Source organism: Pteropus medius, unplaced genomic scaffold (genome assembly GCF_902729225.1).
Source record: "Pteropus medius unplaced genomic scaffold, Ma_sr-lr_union100, whole genome shotgun sequence".
NCBI lineage: Eukaryota > Metazoa > Chordata > Mammalia > Chiroptera > Pteropodidae > Pteropus > Pteropus medius.
This window is the reverse complement of record NW_024354498.1, coordinates 6,016,260-6,039,358: the sequence shown is the minus strand read 5'-3', so window position 1 is coordinate 6,039,358 and position 23,099 is coordinate 6,016,260. Positions and strand designations below refer to the sequence as shown.

The following is a 23,099-nucleotide window of genomic DNA, read 5'->3' as shown; positions in this document are numbered from 1 at the left end:
TCAGTTAAGTAAGATCATGGCAAATCTCTCTCATGCATGCATGTGCCCCTCCCCCCTCAGATAATGGAAGTATTCTTTTCAAAAAAGTTTTTCACTGTACTATTTCTTACAAGACAAAATCAAAATCACCAGCAGCAAGGCATGGGAATCACTATCCTTACAACCCTGGCTTGACTTACAAGACTGGACAGCAATAGTCTCTGCTTGGTTCTTTGACAAACAAAGGCTTGTCACAGTCAAGTTTGTTTGGCAAAGACTCCTGATCCCTAATTTCCAATACAAGAAAACCTATATGCCAAGGCGCCAGGGCAAGGATATAGTAATGCCTCATATATCCTACCTTTTATGCTACCCTGGGGGCAGCCATTAAACCATTTCTTCTCCATTGACAGGAAGAGGTGGTTGGAATTTAAGAAGTTTTTAATGGCATACTTCGGATTCCCAGCATGCATGAGTTCCTACAATGCTCTACATCAACATCCATTTCATGTGGAAAAAAGCATATTTTAAAACAGGTTGCCATGCACACAGTTTTCCCCAAAGCACTGTTACTACTGTACTTACTTCCTTCTCAAAGAGCCCCTGGAAGCCATAAAATATAAGAGCAATGGAATAAAAACTTAGTACGCTTTGAATGAGTTTTGCATTGAATAGCAAACGGCAGAATACAAGCCCAGCAGGGCATAAAGAACACAGTAGTCTATATCACTATTAACTCTGTTCCCAGCTGCCACCGCATCATCAGCACTGAAATGACCCATAATCAATAAAGAGGACCTTTTAACCAATACTTAATCCCCGAAGGAAAGTGTACTCAAATGTGGTTTGTTAGCGGTACTTTACCAGACAAAGTCTCAAGGTATGGCGTTGGAGTCAAACAATCGGGAGTGGGGGTGGAGGGTGGGGAGCTGTTTTAAAAGATGTTTAAAAGGACTATTTTAAAAGAAAGCAAAAAAGAATCATTGTTTTCCAGTTCACTTTTGCTTGAAATGTAACAAAGGGAGAAAAGTAGAATTTCCATATCACTTTCAGCTTTACAAAGCGCCATCCCAACTGTTCTTCACAGCAACCCTAAAGGATGAAGATCCCGAGGTTTAGGAGGGGACATGGCAAAAATTACTCAGGAAGTGGCAAACTCAGAAACCAAATCCATAGCGTCCGCTCCACTTTTCCATAGTGTCCCCATAGAAATAAAATATTTGCACCATATATTGCAAGAATGGCCCTTGGCAACATCAACCATGCAGCCCGATGACACAAATGAATGAATGAATGAATGAACGAACAAGGCAATCTGATTCCAAGTCTATAGTGCTGGAAAATGCACAGCAGATTCATGCAGGGGGAGAAGAGTGTCTTAGTCTCCTAGTCAAAGGCAAAGTGCCACTCGAGGGGGAATGAGTATGGCTTAGAGGGAGAAATGCCACTCTATAATCAATGGAGGGGCCATTTCCTCCTCCCAGGCCCACTGTCAGTAATAATTGGGGTGAACTCACACCCTAACAGAATACGGGTCAGTACTCCCGCTCACGAAGCACTTCGGGAATGTATATCAAGAGCTACAAGAGCAGTGCAAGCGGAGGCCAAGGCATTAAAAACTCTCTGGGGAGATCAGGGGACTGCAAGCTGTTCGTATGGATTTGTGTGCATTTTAGCCTGTAGTCAAGGGACACCGCTGAGAGTTTCAAGCTCTGAGATAATGTAGGAAGATCATTCTGCTGGCAGAAGATGGATTGAGAGGAGGCAAGTTAGAGGCACAGAGACAAGGTAGGAGGCTTTGCAGTAGGCGAGCAATGAAGGAGACCGGAACTAAGGTCAAATGAATAATAACAGCATAATAATAATAATAATACTTCCTGCTTAACTTCCTACTTCCCATTTACTTTTCTACCATAGACCAAGCATTGTGCTAAGTGCTTTACATTTACTACAAAACTTAATCTTCATTACTCCTGTGTGAAGACGGTATTATTACCATTCCTTTTTTTATAAAGAAACTGATGCACAGAATGGTTTTGGCATCTAGTGGTGATCCTTATTTGACTCAGTTATTACATTGGGAGTTGCTTCCACATTTTTAACCGACCTTTTAAAAAAACTTTTTCTGAGTATTATTATGGAATTTTCTAAGTAATGTGTTATAATCCAATACTGTCATTATTCTTTTGATGTTCAGATCGTCCAAAATAAGGCCAGCAGGAGCCCTATCAAACTGGCTGCTTTGGCTTTATACAAAACTTCCCCGTTGGTTTTTATTTATTTATTTTTTAGCTCTTCCTTTAAGTCCAGCAATACATTCCAGGCTCGTCTTGTACTTTTCCTGACCCAGTCCTGGAATCAACCACTTCTTCCAGGAGCCCTAGTTCATTTCAGTAGCGGATGTTATTTTAGAAACCAAAATGGAAGAAAATATTCCTTTAAAAAGAGATATCCAGTCACTATCTTAACCAGACGATTCACTTAGTATCATCCACAGAGGGACAGAAAAAGGAATGTTATGAGCTTTATGTGTCTCCTGATGTGCATTATTCTTCCAAAAGAATGTGAACTATTCTTCCAAAAATGTCTAATCTGATTCTAATCATGAGAAACCGATCAGATGAATTCAGATTGTGGTCATTTCTACAAGACGACTGGCCTGGACGCTATAAAAGTCAATGTTATATAATAGAGTGGAATATAGTCAGTAATAAAAAAAAAAAGGAGATCTTGCCATTTGTGAAAACATGGATGGACCTTAAGGGCATTGTGCTGAGTGAAATAAGTCAGACAAAGACCAATACCATATGATTTCACTTATATGTGGAATCTAAAAACAACGAGTGATGTATTAAAACAGAAACGAAGGAAACAGACCCTGATACAAGGAACAAGCAGATAGCTTGCCAAGAAAGCGCGGGGAATGGGTGGGTGGGTGGGTGAAATTAACAACAACAAAAAAGAATGCAGGGGGAGTCAATGTTGAGAAAAACTTTCAAAAAAAGTGATCTATCTAGATTTAGAAGAACAAAGGAAACGATGTAGGGGTTTTGAACGAGTCACCCCAAGATGTGCCTCTGTGGTATGTGGATACTTTCGAGCTGAAGTTAACCCATGAGAAACCTTCGCCTCTCCCTTAAAGAATTTAAATTAGGGTCCTGGCCCATAATAACAGTTATCATCAGAAATAACTTTTTCTGACCTATCTGTAGGGCAGGGCAAACTTCTCATTACTGAATAAATGCTCTTCTTACTATCCTGCCATGACCGTCCTCCTCTCTGAAGCTACAAGCCACCTTACCTCATCCTTAGCTCTCAATGCCTGTGTACTTCATTTCTGCTTACTGTCCCTGAACCTCTCGTGGATGTGGGGTTTCTGACTCTCATGTATGTGGGGTATGTACATAATTAAATTTGGTTATTTTCTCTCGTGACTCTGTCTCATGCAGATTCAATTATCAGACCAGCTGAAAGAATCTTGAGGGCGGAGGACAGTGTCTTCCACCCCTACAATAACCAAATGAACTTTGAATGAACCACTGATTACATTTTTTATTTTTCAAAAAGCTAAAAAGACATTTGGGGCTAAATGGAGCAATTTAAATATGGACTAGATATTCAGTGATACCATTGACTGTTAATTTTCTTAAGTGGGATAATGATATTGCAGTTATGTGAAAAAATGTCTTTAATTTTAGGAAATGTGTGATAAGTGTTTAGGGATGAAGCGCAATAATGTTTTGCAACTTAATATAAGTGGTTCAGAAGTAAGTTTATACGCAGAGAGAAGCGAATGTTGTAAAGTAGCAACAATGGATGAGTCTCTGTGAAAGGTATACAAGTGTTCACTGTACTATTCTTTCACCTTTTTGGTAAGTTTGAAGGTTTTAAAAATAAAAGAGTTGGAGAAAAAATAGACATATACACATACACGTACTATTATGATTGCAACCATTAAAAGAGAATATGGATATAGAATAATGACTGGAAGAAAATATTTAAAAAATGAGCACAGCGCAGTCACTGTGTTAGGCTGGTGTATATATGGGTCCTTTTTTATTTTCCAAATTTTCTGTAATGCTACATCTAGAAGTGTACAGAAAACAGAACCTTCCCAGGCTGGAAGCCGGCATGTCATGTAAAAGAAAAACCCAGATAGTCACCAAAGAGATCGGAGACAAGGGTGAATAAAGGAAATGAGTGTCTTCTCTCCCTGACTGCTGCTAGGGTTCAAAGACAAAAGTAGAGAGGGAAGGCTAAGCGCAAAGGAGAGAATGGACTTAGATCCCAAGAGCACACACGAGATCAGGACATGGAACTGGATCTGAGTATGTGCTTCCTTTAAGGACCCTCTGGCTATCAAGTAGTTTCGACTTTTGAGTTTGATCTGAAATAATCAAGCAAAAACAGTGAATCACCTAGTGACTTCCCTCCTGTTGTTTCTTCACCAGTCTGGCTCTTGATTCACCACCAAAAGACAAGATTTCTCGGCACAAGACAGAGTGTCTGGTTGGTAGAGACATGGGATCCAAGATCCTAAAATCTAGGATAAAATGCTACTCAAATGTCTAAGGTTCCAATTCTATACTTTAAAAACATGTTTCCCCAATGAGCCGCATTTCTGAAGGAACCCCACTTAAGTCCTTGTTTTTCGACATAAAATGAGTACCATCTAAGCGAGAGAGTTTTACTCTGACCCGACAAATGGGCATGATAAGTGCCAGCATCCTAAAAACCGGAAGTTGTTTCTAAACTTGGTGTGTAGTGATGGCGTGTAGTGATTGTGCGTAAGAGCCTTGTGGGGCAGCCCCGGAAAGACACATGCTGAAAAACAACCTATGAACTTTAAACTCCGATCTGTCTTCTGTTTCCGGTTGCTTAAAATGGAATTCTGGACAGAGATTATGTACTTGTTTCTAGATACTGAAGAACTCACAATAACAAGCATCTTTGTATGTTCTATTTAGTATAAGTCTCCTAATTTTTTTTCTTACAATTACATGAAACAGTCTTACTCTATTACGTTACATGCTACCAAGACCATGCAAATTTGTGGTTCTCTTTTATACATGGGACAAATTATGTTTAGACACCAACGGAGAGATAATAGCAAAGAATTACAAAGATTTATTTAATGAACCATAATTTCCCATTGGACTTATTTATTTTAAAAATCATTTATTAGACTTGTGCAAAACAGTTAACACGGCAGGCCTGAGGCTGTTATCTCTAGAAAAGCCTGCTTGTTGGGGAACCTGGGAACTTAGCTTTCAGAATGTTTTCTCCATTATTAACTAATACAGTCATTTCACTGGGCCTGGGCTGTCTGTACAAACAATGTGATTTATGGTAAACATTTGCTTTCCTTCTGGGAGTCTGGAATTTGACTGGTTGCTAGGTAGAGAAAGCCTATGTGACCAGCCCCCAATAAAAACCCTGAACTCTGAGTCTCAGAGGGGCCTATCTGGGCATACACATCACATACGTATTGCTGTATTTTCACTGCTGGAGGGAAGATGAGATCTGTGTGACCTCTCACAGGAGAGAGAGAAACAGCATAGGAAACCTGCAAATAGATTTCTCCACTTATACTTTCTTCTCTTACTGACCCAACTGTATGCTTATTCTGTCACTGTAATACATTTTAGCCATGAATACAAGTATATTCTGATTCCTTTTAGTGAATCATCGAATATCTGGGTGGTCTTGGGGGACTCTCAAAAATAAGACTCTTAGTTTGATTTTGCATATAACTTTTGAGTAGCTTATAAAAGCCTAAAAAATACTATCCTAAAAGTATTGTGTGTCTTGAACAGAGCACTAAAGTCTAAAACCAGGTGGAATGGTCGTTATAACTGGTGTCATTCCGCACATAGTGGAGTAGCTAAGAATTTAGCTCATCAGCTCTAGATCCCAAAATAATATTCTTACTGCGACTTCCCAGGCACTAAAAGATCAATGTTCTCCATGAGGCATAATGCAGAGGTTATATCTCAGGTGGACTTGCTCGAAGCCAAGCATTTTTACATTCTGGGCTTTAAACATGTTGGCTACACAAGTGCCACAAAGTTAATATCATCAGCCAATTACTTGGAAAGAAAGTCATTATTCTAGTGTTCATATTCCTTGTCACATTTGTTTAGGGTTGATTACAGACAGTAATCTTTTTTGACAGAAATACAGTCCCAAATCAAGTCACATTAGAGCCTGGATATCAAAGTCATCATTTGCTTTTCAATGCTCACTAATGCCACGAAGCTGGGCAGAGTAGAGTTGAAGTACAAGGTTCCTCTGGAATCCTGGTGTCTGTCACTGGATTAATTCATGGTCACCATTGTTAGTTGGAAAACTCCCGCAAGGTGTCAAGACTAGACTAGACTATACTCATCCTCCCCTGCTATGTACATTTATTACTTTAATGGGCAATAAAAATCCCACATGTGCTAGGGAGCCAGGGAAACAAAGATAAATAAGATGCTGGCAGCTCTTAAGGAAGGCACCAGTGTGTGGCTGATACGCAGGAATTCTCTGACAACCGTGGAAGCCTGCTGGTCAGTTATAATTCCAGCTCAGAGTTTCGTTAAGAGGTCTTTTCTTCTCTCCGAGATATACTGTGTCTTGCTCAGGAGTCACTAGCAAGCAGTCGCTATTTTCTAAAACCACCAGCCCCCATGCAAGAATCAGCAGGCAATCCATATATTAGTTGATGCTTGCGAACAACTAGACAATTACGCACAAAGTAGTAACTGTGAGTTATTTCTTTTAGCCATCTAACTTGCTCCACTGTCACCTTCCTTTCCCGTGTGAGCACCTGAAATAACGGAGACAATAAAGTGGCTCACAGCACACATCCAACACGAGAAACCACTGGAATTTCCCATCTGCTGCGTAAGCCACGCAGTCTCAGAACACAGGAATGTCACCTTTGTACGAAGTCTTATGCAGAACCCCGCTGCATGAGCCAGATAAAGTGGAGCTGCTCGGCTGAAGCGGGGAAGAGCCTGGAGCCCCTGAGCCTGCTCCTCACAGCAGGCAGACTCCAGCTCCACAGGGCACAGCGTGCAAACCAGTGCACTGGTTCAAGAGTGCAAGGAGTGATTATAATTCAGTAAGATGCCTGGCATGCAAAGTATAAGAAAGCTGTTCCCGTATGAACATCCAGTTAAAAGAAATGCTAGGGAACTGTGAGCTTCCCCGAGCGGGTAATGGCACGAATAAGCAGGCTTGCATAACACAAGCACACGCATACACACCATGCACCGATCCCAGCAATTCGCAATTGCAGTTTCGCCAGGGTTGTTTGCTAGGATGAGGGTTGGCAATGGTAATCTTCTAAACAACATATAACCAGTTATAATGGTACTAGCCCATACCTAGTCTATAATTCTGGCTAGTTCCTTCCACTTTTAAAGTTATTACATAAGATATTCTTGGATGAGAACACAAATTCTCAACCAACTAATATATAAATGTAAAAAAATTTAATGAAAATCCTTAAAGGATTTTTTATTCAAGCCAGATTTTAAAAATCGTTGTACAATTCATCTGGAAGAGCAGCGAAATAACTTTTTAAAAAATGTTAATAATAGGAGTAGGGTAGATAAAGGCTGGATTTACAGTAACACTACGATAATGAAAATGGTTATAAGGGTTCCGAAAGAGGAGATGAAATCATCAATGGACCAAAACAGAAAACCTTGAAACAAACCTAAATTACTCAACTTACTAACAATTGGCGGCGGGAGGGAGCGAGATCCCTACCTCACACACTATACCAAAAATAAAGTTCATATAGATTACAGATTTAAACTACTGTATAAAATTGAAAGCATAAAAGTGCTAGTGGAAAACAAATGGGTTATTATTTATATAACCTTTTGATAAAGAAAGACTTTATACATGACACTAAAGGCAGAATCCATGAAAGTAAAAGATTTGACTACATAAATTTAAAACTGTACGTAAATAAGAACTATTTAAACTATTAAAGTCCTTATTTAAAACTCTTTAAGGAAAATAAAAACCACTGACAACTTAGGAGAAAACGGAATCACTCTGAAAAAATATTTGCAACCTAACAAATGATTCATGACCTTTAAGGGCCTTATCGACCATTAAGAAAAAAGATATGCTAGCAAAAGGAAAAACAGGACAAAGCACATGAACAGGCTATTCATAAAACAAAGAGCCAATAAACATACAAAATATCTATATATACTTATTAATCAAAGAGTCCACAAAAGGAAATCCTATTTTCACTTCTCGAAATGACGAAAATTTCTAAAATAATGCCCAGCGTTAGCGTAATTTGGACAACTGACGCATTACTGTTGTATGTGTGATTAAATCATTTTTATTAAGAGCAAAAGTCACAATCGTTAAGAAGGAAAAAAAGTCAGTCTTCACTTAAAAAAAAAATCCTACAATGTTATTAAATTTTATGAGAAACCTAAGATGCTCACGACCGCATCTTGGGTCATCGCTAAGAGCAGTAAGCTGGTTACCTGGAGGACAGCTTGCATCCCTGTTGCAGGTAGGCATTCAGGTTCCCAGTTGCTGCAAGTAACAGCCCCAGGTATGGAGGGGAAGGCTTCATCGGCCTAGAAGAAAACTCAGGATGGAATTGGACACCAACAAAATAAGGGTGATCTGAAATGAGAACAACCATGATGCAATTGAAACAAACACGAGAAATACTTCAAAGGTCTCATCTTTGAATCAGACACTCATTTAATGGTGAGATGATTATTTAACTTATCATCAGAGCCAGTTACTTTCACAATCGATCTTCACAGCAAAATTTCAATTTGCAAAACACATCTCACTTAATAAGAGAGCCAACATTTTATTTGTGGGAGGTATCAGAGTGAACGAAGCAAAAATTTCTGAATGGCAAGATGAAGTCTACTTTCCTAAAATCTGCCTGTGTTTTGAAGGCCCTTCATACTTACGTTGGCTCCATTTCCATGGCATCCCTCACACTTTCAGCTAACTGTAGGTCTTTCTTTCTTAGATGGCTTCAGTCCACTTCCTACAAGGTCTCCTTTCCCATGGTAAGGGTCCTCTGGGAATGCAGCAAGTACAAATGTTTTCCTAGTCACGACTTTAAGTTGGGTATTAATCGTAGTTAGCACCACGAAACTGAACTCATATTTCAGCCTATGGCAACTTAACCCTTGTGACGAAGGGTCTCTGAATGATAAAAGGATGGCCTTTCAATATGTTAAGGGTGGTTATAGCTCAAGCTGGCAGGAGTTCAAGGGTTTTTTAAAAAAATTTTTCTTCCTTATACTTTTCTATATCATGTGAACCTTTACAATGAGCAAATATTACTTATATTATTGGGGGGGGGGAGAATTAAGTTATTTTCATACTGAGGGTTTAAGAAGCCCCTATATGAGCAATTCAAGTTCTACTAGATGTAATAAAAAGAGAAAAGTAGCTTTTCCCAGCTACTTTTAACAGGAATCCCTTGTTTCTTGATGGCAAGAATTAAAGAGGCAACATTTCCAAATCTGGGTAGAAATTTTCTAGGATTAAAAATTCCTCCCCCTTTTGGAACTCTCAAAAACTATGTTTTTTTCCCAGGTTTGGAAGCAACTCCTAATTAGAGATTGGGCAGCTCTCTAATCCCATAATTACTATAGTACAGAGACCATGGTCAGTATGCTGTATTCCCTACTTTAAAAATCATTTAAATTGCTATATATAGCAAATCGAAGATGATAAAATATACGTTTTATATGGGGGAGTAAATAACTTTAAAGTTTTCAAGGAGATGCTTTATCAAACAATTTGAAAATTTAGTATGCAATTCAAAATCACAAATCCCCATCACTTCATACTAGAGACCTAAAGCTACTGTACAATAGTGAGGACATGATGATTAGCTGGAAGTGTCCACTCTTCTAAGGTTTTCGTCTAAAGCTTTGCTCTACAAAATTGTAGCCCCTAGCCACATGTGTCTATTTAAATTCATTCAAATTAACTGAGCATGTTTCAAGTACCCAGTAGCTACAAATGGTTAGTGACTACCATATTGAACAGAGCAGAATATTCCATCATTGCAGCAAGTTCTATTGCAAAGCTCTGAGTCCAGAAAAATCCAGACAGAAATCCTCTACATCAGTGGTCTCCAACATTTTTGGCCCCAGGGACCGGTGCTCCTATGAGAATCTAAGGTCTGATGATCTGAGGTGGAGCTGAGGCAGTGACGGGGAGCTGGGGAGCGGCTGCAAATACAGATGAAGCTTTGCTTGCTCACCTGCCGCTCACCTCCTGCTGTGCGGCCCGGTTCCTAACCGGCTACAGACCAGTACCAATCCGCTCTATATTACATCTAGGAAGAAACCTCCTTGAATTAGATGGACGCTCAAGAATGAAAGCTAGGTGATAGGAATGCCAACTTCTCTCAGGAATGAGTCTGCTCAAGAAAAGTAGAAGAGAAACCACCCACACTTGGAAAAAAAACTAAGCAATGTAGCTTTAAATTTAAGATGCAATGACTCTTACAGCACAGCATCTAGGGATGTCTTTGAAAGAAGCGGACAGTTATGTTTTTGTACCACTACAGACAGAAGCTGAGCAATGGATCATGGCATGGCCAGGGACAGAATATTTGAATGAATGGATCATTGCTCTAAATCACTTTATCCAAAAAAAAATCCCCTGTGCCAATATGATAAAAGAAACTATAAAGTTTTTATTTTGATGATATTCTATCAGTCAAATGAAGTATCTTTTTTAAATTAATTAATTACTTAAATTGAAGATATGATTTAACTTTTTCTTTTTTTTCTTTTTTTTCCCCTGTCTACTCCCCCTTCCCTCCTCCCTCTTCCCACCTCCCCTCTCCTCTGGTAACCACTAAAATATCTGTTAAATAATGCTCTTAATTGCTTTGAACCAAATTCTGACATTGTACTAATCCCAAGTTCTGTTGTTCCTTTTAGAATTCCTTTAGGAATGTAGAGACTGGTGGACATGCTTCTAAGGGGTAGCTAAGGTCCAAATCTCCTGCAGAATTTTCCTTAAGAAAATGAATTCCCTTGCAGTCAGCTTTTAAAAATTGCAAGGTTTCACAGTGGCTCTCATTTCCTTTCCAACCCACACGAAATTTGAAAGTGTCAATGGGAATCTTAATCCTTGTGATGAAAGAGGCTTCTAATATTTGCTGACAATAATGAGAGCCAGGAGAATTAACTGAGAATAAGTACCTGAACCAAGTAAACAGATAGGAAAATCTGCTTAAGAAATTCTCTGCCCTCTCACACGCCAGAAAGACTTAAGAGACTTCAATGCCAGTGATCCACACTATACAAATTCTAAATGAAGGGCACTTCCATGAGGAAGACTATACAAAATGAATCCTCATATTTTAATTTAAAACTTTAGCATGTTTTGCTAATCCTAAATGGAACATCCAGTGAAAACAAAGGAACAGTAAAATCCTACGAGAGCGGTGGCAGAAGGAGGCAATGACCTGATGTGGTCCAGCCCCACCAGGTACAGGCTGGATGACCCTGGGTGAGTTTAAACTCTTTGCACTCAAGTCTCCTCTGTAAGGTGAGAATAATATCATCTGCTTTGTAAGTTCCATAAGGCAAGTGGGGCCCCCGGCGAAAGGTCTAGTGAGAAGCATGTACTGAGCATACAATGTCCATTGCTTTCCATCTTTCAAGGTCAGTTAATATGCTACTGCGTTTAAAGAAGCCTTTTCCTAAGGAATGCAGTTAGCATTAATACATTGCTAGGTGGAGGGCCAGGGGAGGGAGGGAGCAATTGGGGGGGTCGTTTTATGAACTATATAGATGTCTAACCAATGTGCTGTATACTCGAAACTAATTAAAATAAATAAATGAATTTTTTCTTTTTTTAAAAAAGAAGCCTTTTCCAACTTCAATTCTCCTCCGTGCTTGCGATTCCTGAAGTATCTGAACAGGTTAAAGACAGAAAGGGACAGAGAGAAGGAATTTCAAGCAGAGGATAGTGACAGGGCTAAGATGAAAAATGAAGTAGGAAAGTTAGAAGAAGAGTAAGCAGTCCAAGATATCTGGAGCCTAAAGTATACAGGTTGAAAAAGTCGGTTCTAGAAAATCATGCTACCGATTTTAGAGTATCCTATACATACTTAGCATTCAATAAGTGAGTGGTTTATCCAACAAATTAGTGTCACGTGCATTGCACAGAGCCCTGTCTTCATTAAAAGTTACCACGTACTGGATCTAGAGTGATATGGAGGGGAACGCAATCCCAAATACCGTCTTTCTTTCCAGAGATGGAATCTATAGGACTTGACAACTGATTACAAGCTGGGGGTATGAAGGAGGGAAAGAGTTAAATAAGTTCGATTTCAAGCCCGAGGGTCTAGAACAGTGGTTCTCAATGAGGAGCAAATGTGTCCCCTTGGGGACATCTGGCAACGTCTGGAGATGTCTTAGAGTGTCTCAACTTGGGGGGGAGGGGTGCTACTGGCATTCAGTGGGTAGAGACCAGGGATGCTGCCAAACAGCGTACTGTGCACAGGACAGCACCCACCACAAAGAATTATCCTGCTCCAAACATCAGTGGTGGGGCGGACGAGAAACGCTGGACACGGAGGCTGATGCTGCCTTAACAGAAGTAGTCAAGGGAATGTACAGTCTGGAGGGCATGTAAATGCAGTTTCCAATAAGTTCCACTGGAATATCCAGATAGATAGACAAACAGGTCAAGCAGGTACCTGAAAATGTTCATTTCAAGTAGGTTAAATGATGTGCATATGTATGGGTCTAGAACAGGGTTTGGCGAACGTTTCTGTAAAGGGCCAAATAGGAAATAACGTTAGCCTTTGAAGACCATAAAGTCTTTTCCCCAACTACTCACCACTGCCACTGTAGCATGAAAGCAGCCATCGACAATACACAAATGAATGTGACTGTGTTCCGATAAAACTATTTATGGATACTAAAATGTCATATAATTTTCACATGTCAAAAATCCTATAATGTGTTTTTTAACCATTTAAAAATATATAAAATGTAAAAGCCATTGTTAGAACACCACCAAAAAATAGTCAGCAGGCTGAATCTGACCCACAGGCCACAGTCTGCCAGCCCCTGGGTGAGAATGTCAACAGAAAGAGCCGGGGCTAGCAGTCAGCGTGGGTGTACCATGTCTTTGCAGCTCTGAATGAGAACACTGTCTTCTGTCTCGTCAGTAATACATGTATGGTCTGTGCCTATGCCCCCGAGGGTGTCCCGGCTCAGCCATAAACAACTACTTCAGCGATCATCTTCAACAGAAGCCCAGTCCTTTCGTGTTTGGTCTCACTAAGAACTTCTCTGAGTGCAGCGACTGGTGTTCAAAAGTTAAAGACTGACCTATGCTTGACCATGGAGCATGAACAACAGGGAAAGGCAGATGCCGGGTGGCATGTGGGGCCAGGTCCCGCACACGACAGGCATCAGCCCCAGTCACCAGTAGTGAGGAGGGCACTGGGCCATTCTTCCTCCAACGAGGGAGAAAGCAGAGTGCCACCCAACAGTGAGCTGCCCACCTTTCCCAGAGCACCTAACCAAGAGGCTGGCAGCAAGAAAAGGGGCAGGGATGGTAAGGAAGCGTACTGCTGGTAGGACTGGTGCAATCGGAACGATACATCATTTTACGGTAGGTTCACACTAATGGGCCCAAATGATTAGGATTACAGGAGGTCTGTATCTCTCATGCACTTTACATTTAGTCATATTACATATATATTTAGTTGATTTATTTCAAAGGGGAGGGAGAAAGAAAGAGAGCAAACAAAATGGGTCTCAAGTCATAGCTGCATATGTCTATGCCCAACAAAAAGATGTTAGCTCACCACAAAATGTTTCGAAAATCAACAGCCCACTTACTTGCCAGTTCAATGATTTCCATCCTCTCCCCATCCACGTCCTGACCTACAAAACTTAAGTCACTCTGCTCAAATCGGTTGATCAAGTTAGGGTTCACCTGGAAAAACAAGAAATTAAGTGTCTTTGGGTAGCAGAGCAATACGGAACATGTCAGCTTATTACAAGGTCCTCCATCAACTAGGTGGGTTTTCCATTTCAGTGATGCTCTAACTCAGCGGTCCCCAACCTTTTGGGCACCAGGGACCGGTGCTCTTATGAGAATCTAATGCCTGATGATCTGAGGTGGAGCTGAGGCGGTGATGCCAGTGCTGGGGAGCGGCTGCAAATACAGATGAAGCTTCGGTTGCCTGCCTGCCGCTCACCTCCTGTTGTGCAGCCTGGTTCCTAACAGGCCACGGACCAGTCCTGGTCCACGGCCCAGGGACTGGGGACCCCTGCTCTAACTAGTAGTTCATTTCTATATTCAACCACCAAAGTCTATTTTTAAACTCATGACGAACCTGAGAAATAGTCTAATCACACTTAAATCTGGGAGGCCCACCTTCTCTCATCCAAAGATGAAATTCAAAAAGTAGGACTGTGACACAGACATTCTGACTTGGGATTTGAGGCTATTTATAGCTATTCCCAGAGTTGCTTCCTGGCTTGAGTTATGTGTAAAATTAACTATCTCTCCCCAAATCACAAATCAGGTTGACAATTGAAACTATCTTATTTCCCTTGTGACTAACCCCAGTGCTTCCTTTATATACAGTTACATAAAAGCTCTACAGAGAAACTTGGAGCAAGTTTTCTACTAAAATACGGGTTACAGATGACAAGTTGATGACCTGGCTCATGGCCCCTTCTCTTACTCATCTCATTGCTGGCTTTTCCTCAAACTTTTCAGCCTCTCCTTCACAGAAAGCACTTTCTCACCTAAAATCAAAGTGGGGTCCCAACTGTCCTTTTCAATCTTAACTACAAATGGTTTTTTTTTTTTTTTTAACATTAGGATAGTTCTCATAATTTGTAATTGTTTTTTCCTTTTTTTCAACAGCTTTATTGAGATACAATTCATATACCAGATACTTCGCCCACTGAAAGTGTACGACTCAATTGTTTTTAGTATATTCACATAGGATTTCAACCATTGCCACAATCAACCCAAAACTACACCCTGTACCCTCTAACCATCGTCCCCCAACTCCCTTCCTGAACCCCACCTCAGCCCTAGCAACCACTAGTCTACATTCTATCTTGCTAGCTTTGCCTATTCTGAGCACTTCACGTTAATGGAATCATATAGTATGTGGTCTTTCGTGACTGTCTTCTTTCACTTAGCCTAACGTTTTCTAGGTTCATTGATATGGTTGCATGTGCCAATATTTCTTTACTTTTTATTGTCAAATAATATTCCATTATATGGATACACCACATTTTATTTTTTTCATTCATTAGTTGATGGGCATGTGGGTCACTTCTACTTTTTCGGCTATTATGAATAATGCTACTATGACTCCTTGCGTACAAGTTGTTGTGTGCACGTATATTTTCACTTCTCTTGGGTATATACCTAGAGATGGAATTACTGGGTCACATGGTCACTCTGTGTTTAAACTTTTGAGGAACTGCCAGATAATTTTCCAAAGTGGCTGCACCGCTTTACATTCCCGCCAGCAGTGTCGGAGCTTCCGACTACTGCGCATCCTGATCAACACTGGTTATTATCCATCTTTTGATTATGGCCATCCTAGTGGGTGTGAAGTGGTATCTCTTCGAGGTTTTGATTCCCTGATGACGAATGATGTTGAGCAACTTTTTGTTTCCTTATTGACCATTTGCATATCTTTTATTGGAGAAATATCTCTTCACATCCTTCGCCATTATTTATTATTCGGTTGTAAGAATTCTTTATATCGTCTAGATACAAGTACTTTGTCTGATACGTGATTTAATCTGTAATGATTCTGATTTATCTTATTTTTGTCCTCTCCGATTAGAATGTAAGCTCCCTAACAGGAAGGGCAGCATACATGTCTTTGCCTCTTTCATCTCCTGTGTTTATCAGGTGCAAAATAAGTATGAAGGAATGAATGGCCACACTATCGTGTACATAGTAGTTCTTACACCTTCTAGCTACCACTTAGACAAAGCAGATCAATAGTTTCTGTCCCAACGGAAACTAACGGGCCAGTTCCCAATGGAAATACAACCAAAAATGGCCTACACTCAGCAAATTATTTTCCCTAATTGTAGTGACACCGTTGGTGGCCTACTCAGCATCAATTCTTACCGGTCCTCCCTCAAAACAAAACCCTGGGCTTGTTCTGTCTGGTATCTATTCCACCCCCACATGGCTCATGGGAGTCCATCTCCTCCATTTTTTTCCCAGAGGCCCGCTTGTAATCGCTGGGCTTCCTCACATTAAGCATCTATATTCCACAGTGACTCAGTGGGAAAGCGTACCTCATACCGATGTCTGTGTCTTTCGTCTACGAAAGGAACATCACCATACAGTTTCCCTGTAAAGATACGAGAGTGAAATTAATATTGGCATGATCAGCTTTGGAACTACACCCACAGCATGTGTGTGGGCGAAGTCTGTGATCTCTGTCAGGGGCCCCAAAATGAACAAGACTTCAGATAGGAATCTAGATTTCTTCTCTTAGAATACAGGACAGTGACAGCTTCTTTGAAACTCTGGAGCAGTTTTCAAGTATACCAAGATTCTTAACCAGGAGCACGTGGCTGAGTAGCATGTGGGGCTTCTTATACATGCCCATGTCGCCACACACGCTGCAGCCCAGGACAGCATCTTGGGCATGACTTATTTGGCAATGGGCATGGCGATCAGTGGGATGGCAATTGACCGCAGTGTCAGGTGGATAGAAGTGGGATCCGTCACCAGATGCCTCTCAGAAACAGGCCCCACAGGAGCAGGTGGAGAAGCAGGATGGCCCAAGCGCCAAGTGGCCAACAGCCCAGGGGCCAGAAGACCTGCCAGCAGTGCTGGAACACATCGTCAAACCCCAACAGAAACAGGAGCAGCGCTCAGTTCAACAGGCAGGGGATTGTCAGACTGTCGAAGATGTCGTGAGGCTATAGAACAGGATGTTTACACCAAGAGAGACCAAACATGCCAGTTTGTGGTTTGAGCTTTTGACTCGGATGAAGAAAATAAAAATAGATTGTATTTCCTTATGACTCGGTATGACCAATTACCATGGCTGAACTTCTATTTGCAGTTCTGTCCATATAGACTGAGCTCCCCGGGGGTGATGCTAATGACAGTATTTAGGGTATGCGTTTTAGAAAAAAAAAAAACAGGAATAAATCAGGGTAGGGAGCTCCTTTGAGAGAACACCAACATGCCGCCCAGAGGAGGGTTATTCAAGACAGAATCTTGGTACTCAAAATATTAGTTCATAAAAATTAAAGGAAAAATGAAAGAAAAAAAAAAAGGCAGATAAATTCCCAGTTGAAAAAAATGGAAGCATATATCTTTAGGAAGTTAGAACGAAAAGCAGTGGAAAGATCTAGACCTAACTTTCAGAGGATTCTGATCTCTTTATGACCTCTGACTTTGTCATTGGTCTTTTCCTCCTATAGTCCAAAATCTCTTCTCTTCTTCCTTCATTACAACAGATGACTTACCAAATCTAGTAATAAAGCCCGCCAGTATTATCAGAGATGGTGAGGAAAACGGCAATAATCTACAAATTAAGATATAAGGAATGACATCTTCAAGTCATCCTAGCAGGATATAATGTGAACTTTGAAAGTGCATGGCCTATGCCTGCTGCCCGGCCTACGGCAACCTTTGCGTTTGCTGCGATCTCTCAGGTGAAAGGCAGAGCGAGCAGGGAGGTATAGTGTGGCTCTGGAGCCAGACTGCCTGGCTTTGAATTCCCCTACACCATTTAATGGACGTGCGTGTGGCTTGGGCAAAGTACTGCAACTCTCCACGGCGGCTTCCTCATCTGTAAAATGGGGATTATGACAGTCTCTGCTTCCTAAGATTGTTGGGTGGATTAAATAAATCAAAATATGTGAAGCACTAGAACAGTATGTAAACCATGAGATTCCTATTGTCATCTCTAGACCAGAAATCCAAATGGGAAGAACAGAAGTTAGAACAGAAGCGCTACAAGATAACAGACATGATAGGGACCCGTCCCCTCAACTCTTGAGACCAGTGCCTAGCACATAAGCAGGTACTCAATCGATATTTGCTGAATGAATGAAGAAGAATATATACGTGTATATAGATAGATATAGATAGATATAAAATGTACATGGTATATGACGAAACATGTCTCCAGAACTTTGGAAACGTTATTTTGTGCATTGAAAATCTATCTTGATCATTTACAAACCTATCAAGAATGAATTTACAAAGTTAATCCATTGCCATATCCATGAAAAAAGAAAAAAATTAAAATTTCCTTTAATATGTTGAGAATTAGCTCAGAATGTTACCAGTTCGATTTGATTTGAAAACACCTTAAAAACAAAATAAAACTAAGAATGCTCATTCCAGGGCCCTAGCACCAGGGATTCTGATTTGGTAACTCTCAGGGGAGTGCCCGGGCGTGTGGGTTTTTACAATGCACCACGAGTGACTGCCCATGCATTCCCGACTAGGAACCTCTAATCCACAGTCCCCAAAAGTGTCATAGGACGATAACAGATGAAAAGGCGAGGTGCTGAACGTAGAATAAATCTAGGTGCAAAGACTGCAAAGACTGAGCAGTAGATACCCCATGTCGTTATGAGCGGTTCTCTGGATGGATGTATTGGGTACCCCTGCCATGCGATGAGCCCAGGCACGGGAAATCCTTAACAACGACAAAATGACAGTCTTCTTTTCTGTCCCAGTCTTTTCGGAGACAAAATACAATACAACGGAGATTAACTGCACATAAGCTCAATGTTGGCATACAAAGCAAGAGTTAGCAAAGCTTTACAGAAAGATAACTGATAGAAGTCTTAAGACCTATGAAATACTTCCAACGTAGGCAGCAGGACCGCAATAATGTGTATGGTGGGGTCATCAGAAACAAAAACATTCTGTCAAATTACACCATCTCCTCCTTGAATTTGCTACTGGGTAGATTCTGTCTCATATATATTTTTGACCCATTAATGGTCCTGCCCACACCCACCTTTGTGTCAGTAATCCAAGCGACTGAATCTGATTTATTTCTCTCTCCTTTTCAGAGCCAAAGCTTCCCCTCACTAAAAGAAAAGCTATACAAGCTAAAAGGTGGAAGCAATCCAAATGCCCACGGCAGATGACATGATCCCACGAGGCTCCCCAGGGGACAGAAATTGGTATATCTGCCTTGCATAGTGTTGGCAGATACATGTTTTAAATTTTTTCATAAGTTGCCGATATTTCAAAATCAGAAGATCTCTCATGCAATTCTCAATTTACAAATTCTCTTGAAAATGTAGAAGAATGGTAATAGTGAATCCCACAGTTCTTCATGCAACTTCAGGTGGAGCGGTTATTCCTTTGATGAGGCAAGTGCTTGTCAATTTTCCCCAGTCCTCACTACTCCCTATTGCCTCTTTAACCCTGAGTGTAGCTGCCACTGATCCTTAAGCTTAAGCTGTGGCGTTTCTCACACCTGGCTGTGTGACTTGTTTACATTCCCTATCTGGCCCTGGGGCCAGACTGGCCCAGCTGCTCAGTCCAATGTTGATTCAGTACATGTGTCCCACCTCCAGCCACGCACATGGTTTGTGACTGGCTTTCAGAGGCCAGGGCTAGGGGGTCTTTGGTTTTTGCATCCCCTGCTCTCCTCCCACAGACACTCCTCTTGAAACCTGAGGAACCTGTCTCAAGGCTCTCAGCGATAGAAGGCTTTCAGCCCTGGGAGCTGCTTAGGTTTTGCCATCCTGTCTTTGATTAAGGTCCAAGCCATTTGGTATTGCAAGGTGGTTGAGAGTTCAGGCTCTGTAGTCAGCTCAGTGACTTTCTAACAGGTGACTTAACTTTGCTAAGATTCCTTTCTGTCACATGAAATGCAGTTGGGTCCCAGGGGTGCTGAGAGGGATATTGAAATGATGCATAAAGTATCTTAATTACCGGTGCTTACAAAGAGCACAGTCAAGGCCGGCCACTTTCTCTCTCCTTTTTCATTTATTACTTTTGGATTTTTTAAATTTTTTAAAATTTTTTTTAATTGAAGAAATGATTTTTAAAAATTTCCGCCCCCCGTCTACCTCCTCCCTCCCCCATACCCTCTGGTAAACACTAGTCCATTGTCCATGTATTTTTGGATTTTAGTTTATCATTCCTTTAATTTTTATAAAACATCTCACTTCATTTAAGTATCTAAACTCCTCCCCTTTCCATAATTTTATTTTTCATGATCTGCTTTTTATCTCAATTTTCTAGTATAAAAGTGCTAATTTTCTACTTTAAAAATGCTAGTCCTTGCCTTTAACTCTATATTGCAGTGTTACATTCTCGTTCATTATTCATATCTCTCCCCTCCCCCCCATTTAGTATTCTTATCCCATTTTTAACATCTCTTTTCTTAGATTTTCTGTATTCTTCTGCTAGTCCACATTAGCAGGTGGGAGCAAAGAGAGTAGAACAGAGGGACTGGGGAGACGGTGCAAGACAAAGGGGCTCCCTGCCCCCCTCTCCTTGAGCTCTCCCTTCTCTCCTCCCACTGCCCTACTGGGACCCCATTCTCAATACTAGGCCACTAACTGAAGTTTATCTCAAGCTTTCAAAGAGTGACAGGTCAATATAAACCCTTCACACTTACGATCCTAAAAGCCACACCTGAGTAGCACTTTTTTCTGTGGCAGGCACTGTCCTAAGGACCCGTGTGTATGGCTGATTTAACCCTTACAGGAATCCCACAAGGCAGGTGGTATTCTGATGTTCATTTTACAGGTGCAGAAACCGCAGCATAGCAGAGTAAGGAGCTACACGGCCAGCAGAGTTAGGGCTGGAGGGGCCTCTGATGGGGACGTGTGGCTCCAGGGGCCGGGCTGTTTGTTAACCACTCCACTAGTTCCCCTGGGTGAAGTGCTCAGGACAGTATCAGTCCAGTAAGCGGGACATAAATGCCATCCGTGCTTATGATTAAAGGACCTATGGCTCAGACCTATGAATCCTCATTATTAACAAATACACATTACTGCATGGTTTTCCCAGCAAAAGGCAGGACAAAGCAGGGGAGAGAGGCACCTTACAGTGTGGACCCTCTGTGTGGAGAGGGACGCTCGCCAGGTGGCACACTCCTGTCACGAGCCCCACCATACTCCTTTTGAATTTGTGTCTCAGCACGACAAACTACCCGTAGCATGGACTTCCAGCATCCCGAAATTCCTGGCAAGCTCTTTTAAACTGTTTTGTAAATCACCTCATTAACCTGGCTAAGAATTTTTGTGCAGTATGGTTTTTTTTCCCTTAAATTCCTAAGAATGTAACCACACCAGAAACTAGAAGCTGTTTTTCTCTATCGATGCTTTGATAAGAGATAAGAAAGCAAAACAAGCTTTCCAGCCCCTGAAAATTTGTCTCCCCATCTCCCCATTTCCTTTCAGTTCTTTCCAATTTGAGATTGAACCACTCTGCATTTCCATCGCCATGAATTTTACCCAGATCCTTAAGACTGGGGTTCGCTCGATATCTTCCTCATTGGTCTCCTGCCTCTGTTTTCTCAGATCAGAAACCTTTTCTCTGATAATGAAGCAGAACCAAGCGTTTAGCCAAGTCCTTCTCTTTATTATGAGAAAACGCCGAGAAGGTCCCCTAAAGGAATGAAGTCTTTTCCCAACGCATTCAATTTCCACCTGTCATGTCCAGCTGGCTTCGCCGGCGTCCTGCACTCTAGACTCTGCCACCTTGCCTATGGCATCGCCCAGAAGAACTCTCCATGGCCTCCTTTGTCAGCTGATGTCTGTCAGCTTCAAGTCAAGTGGCACTGTCCCGGTGTCATCTGCCCTAAGGATGAGGGTCACTTCAGAACTCTGAATGGGCCATCACCAGGACCTGCTCTCCAGCTGCATTGGCTGCACTGCAGGGGGCTCCTGATTCCTTCCAATATGTCGTGTCGCTGCATTTGCCACGGGCCTGGACACCCGCAGAAGGTAAAATGGCATCCACTCACTTCTAACAGCCCCCCAGGCCCAGCGCGGCACTCAGGGCGTGGCCCTTTCGTTGCTGTGCTTCCTGAGGCACTCAGGCCTCCTTGTCACCCTTCCACCCCTGTGCATCCCCCCGTTTCTAAAGGTGTGGGTTCCCTGACCATCTGGGCGCTGATTTGGAGGACAGAGTTACACAATTGCATATACAATTGGGACTGCTTTAAATTGGGTTTAGTACCAGCGCACATACACCAGAATGTCCCCTATTCAAACATGTGACTCATTGGTCTGAGACACATATTCTTTCCCACTGGTGACACTTTGGTTTGAAAACCACACTCGGCGTGGACAGAGACCTGCTTCCAAGCCAGGGCAAGTCTCGGCAACGGGTCTGGGACCTGCCCAAACCTTTAAGCCTGGAGCTTGGAATATTTTGGAAACACATCAGACAAGTTGTCAGCTGTCCCCTGAACCTTGAGCTCTGAACCTTGTCTAAATTGCTTTGAACTTTATTATCTTCCCATCTCTCATGCTCAGCTGAGCCACAGGCAAAGCGATAAAGTTTACTTTTGGAGTCTTAAAACCTTTTTATAACAAAGTTCCTCAGCGCTCTCTCTGGTTCCCCTATCACCTGAGCCTGACCCCCTCCATCTCTAGCCACACGCCTCATTCTAGATTTCTCTTCAAAGCACCTGCTCTGCACCATTTCTCCCTGCTTTTTAAAAGTCGTCCAATGAGTTAATCGACCAAGTAAAGGCGTCACTATAAGGAGAAAAGTCCTACCAACCACATTCCCAGATAAAACGTTTTTTTATTTTTTGTTTTTTTTTTCAAACTGAGGTATAATTTACATGTTATAAAATATACAGATCTGAAGGGTAAAGCGTTCGGCGAGTTTTAACAATCGTAAAATGCGTGTTTTAAGAGTTACATTTTGGAGTGATTGTAATGGTGGGCTGTGGAGTCAGGACAGTGTGTTCCTGTAGAGACCAGAAACTATGTGACAAGAGTGGCTGGGCCTGCTCTGACCACCCACGGACCAAGTGCCATTTCACAGGCCATTCCGCTCCCTCAGCTGACAAATACAGAGGTGGAGCAAATGGACTTGGAAAGCCCTCTTGGCCTTATTCTGTCACTAAATAGGAT

The 23,099-nt window shown here is 41.6% G+C and overlaps 1 protein-coding gene across 1 annotated transcript in view; it reads right to left on the bottom strand.

Moving 5' to 3' along the window:
* CTPS2 (CTP synthase 2) overlaps positions 1 to 23,099 on the bottom strand; it is an 84,853-nt gene that overhangs the window by 5,534 nt on the left and 56,220 nt on the right. The window contains 3 exon segments of the mRNA XM_039852294.1: positions 8,484 to 8,628; positions 13,857 to 13,953; positions 16,305 to 16,360. Coding sequence (XP_039708228.1) covers positions 8,484 to 8,628; positions 13,857 to 13,953; positions 16,305 to 16,360 — 298 coding nt within the window.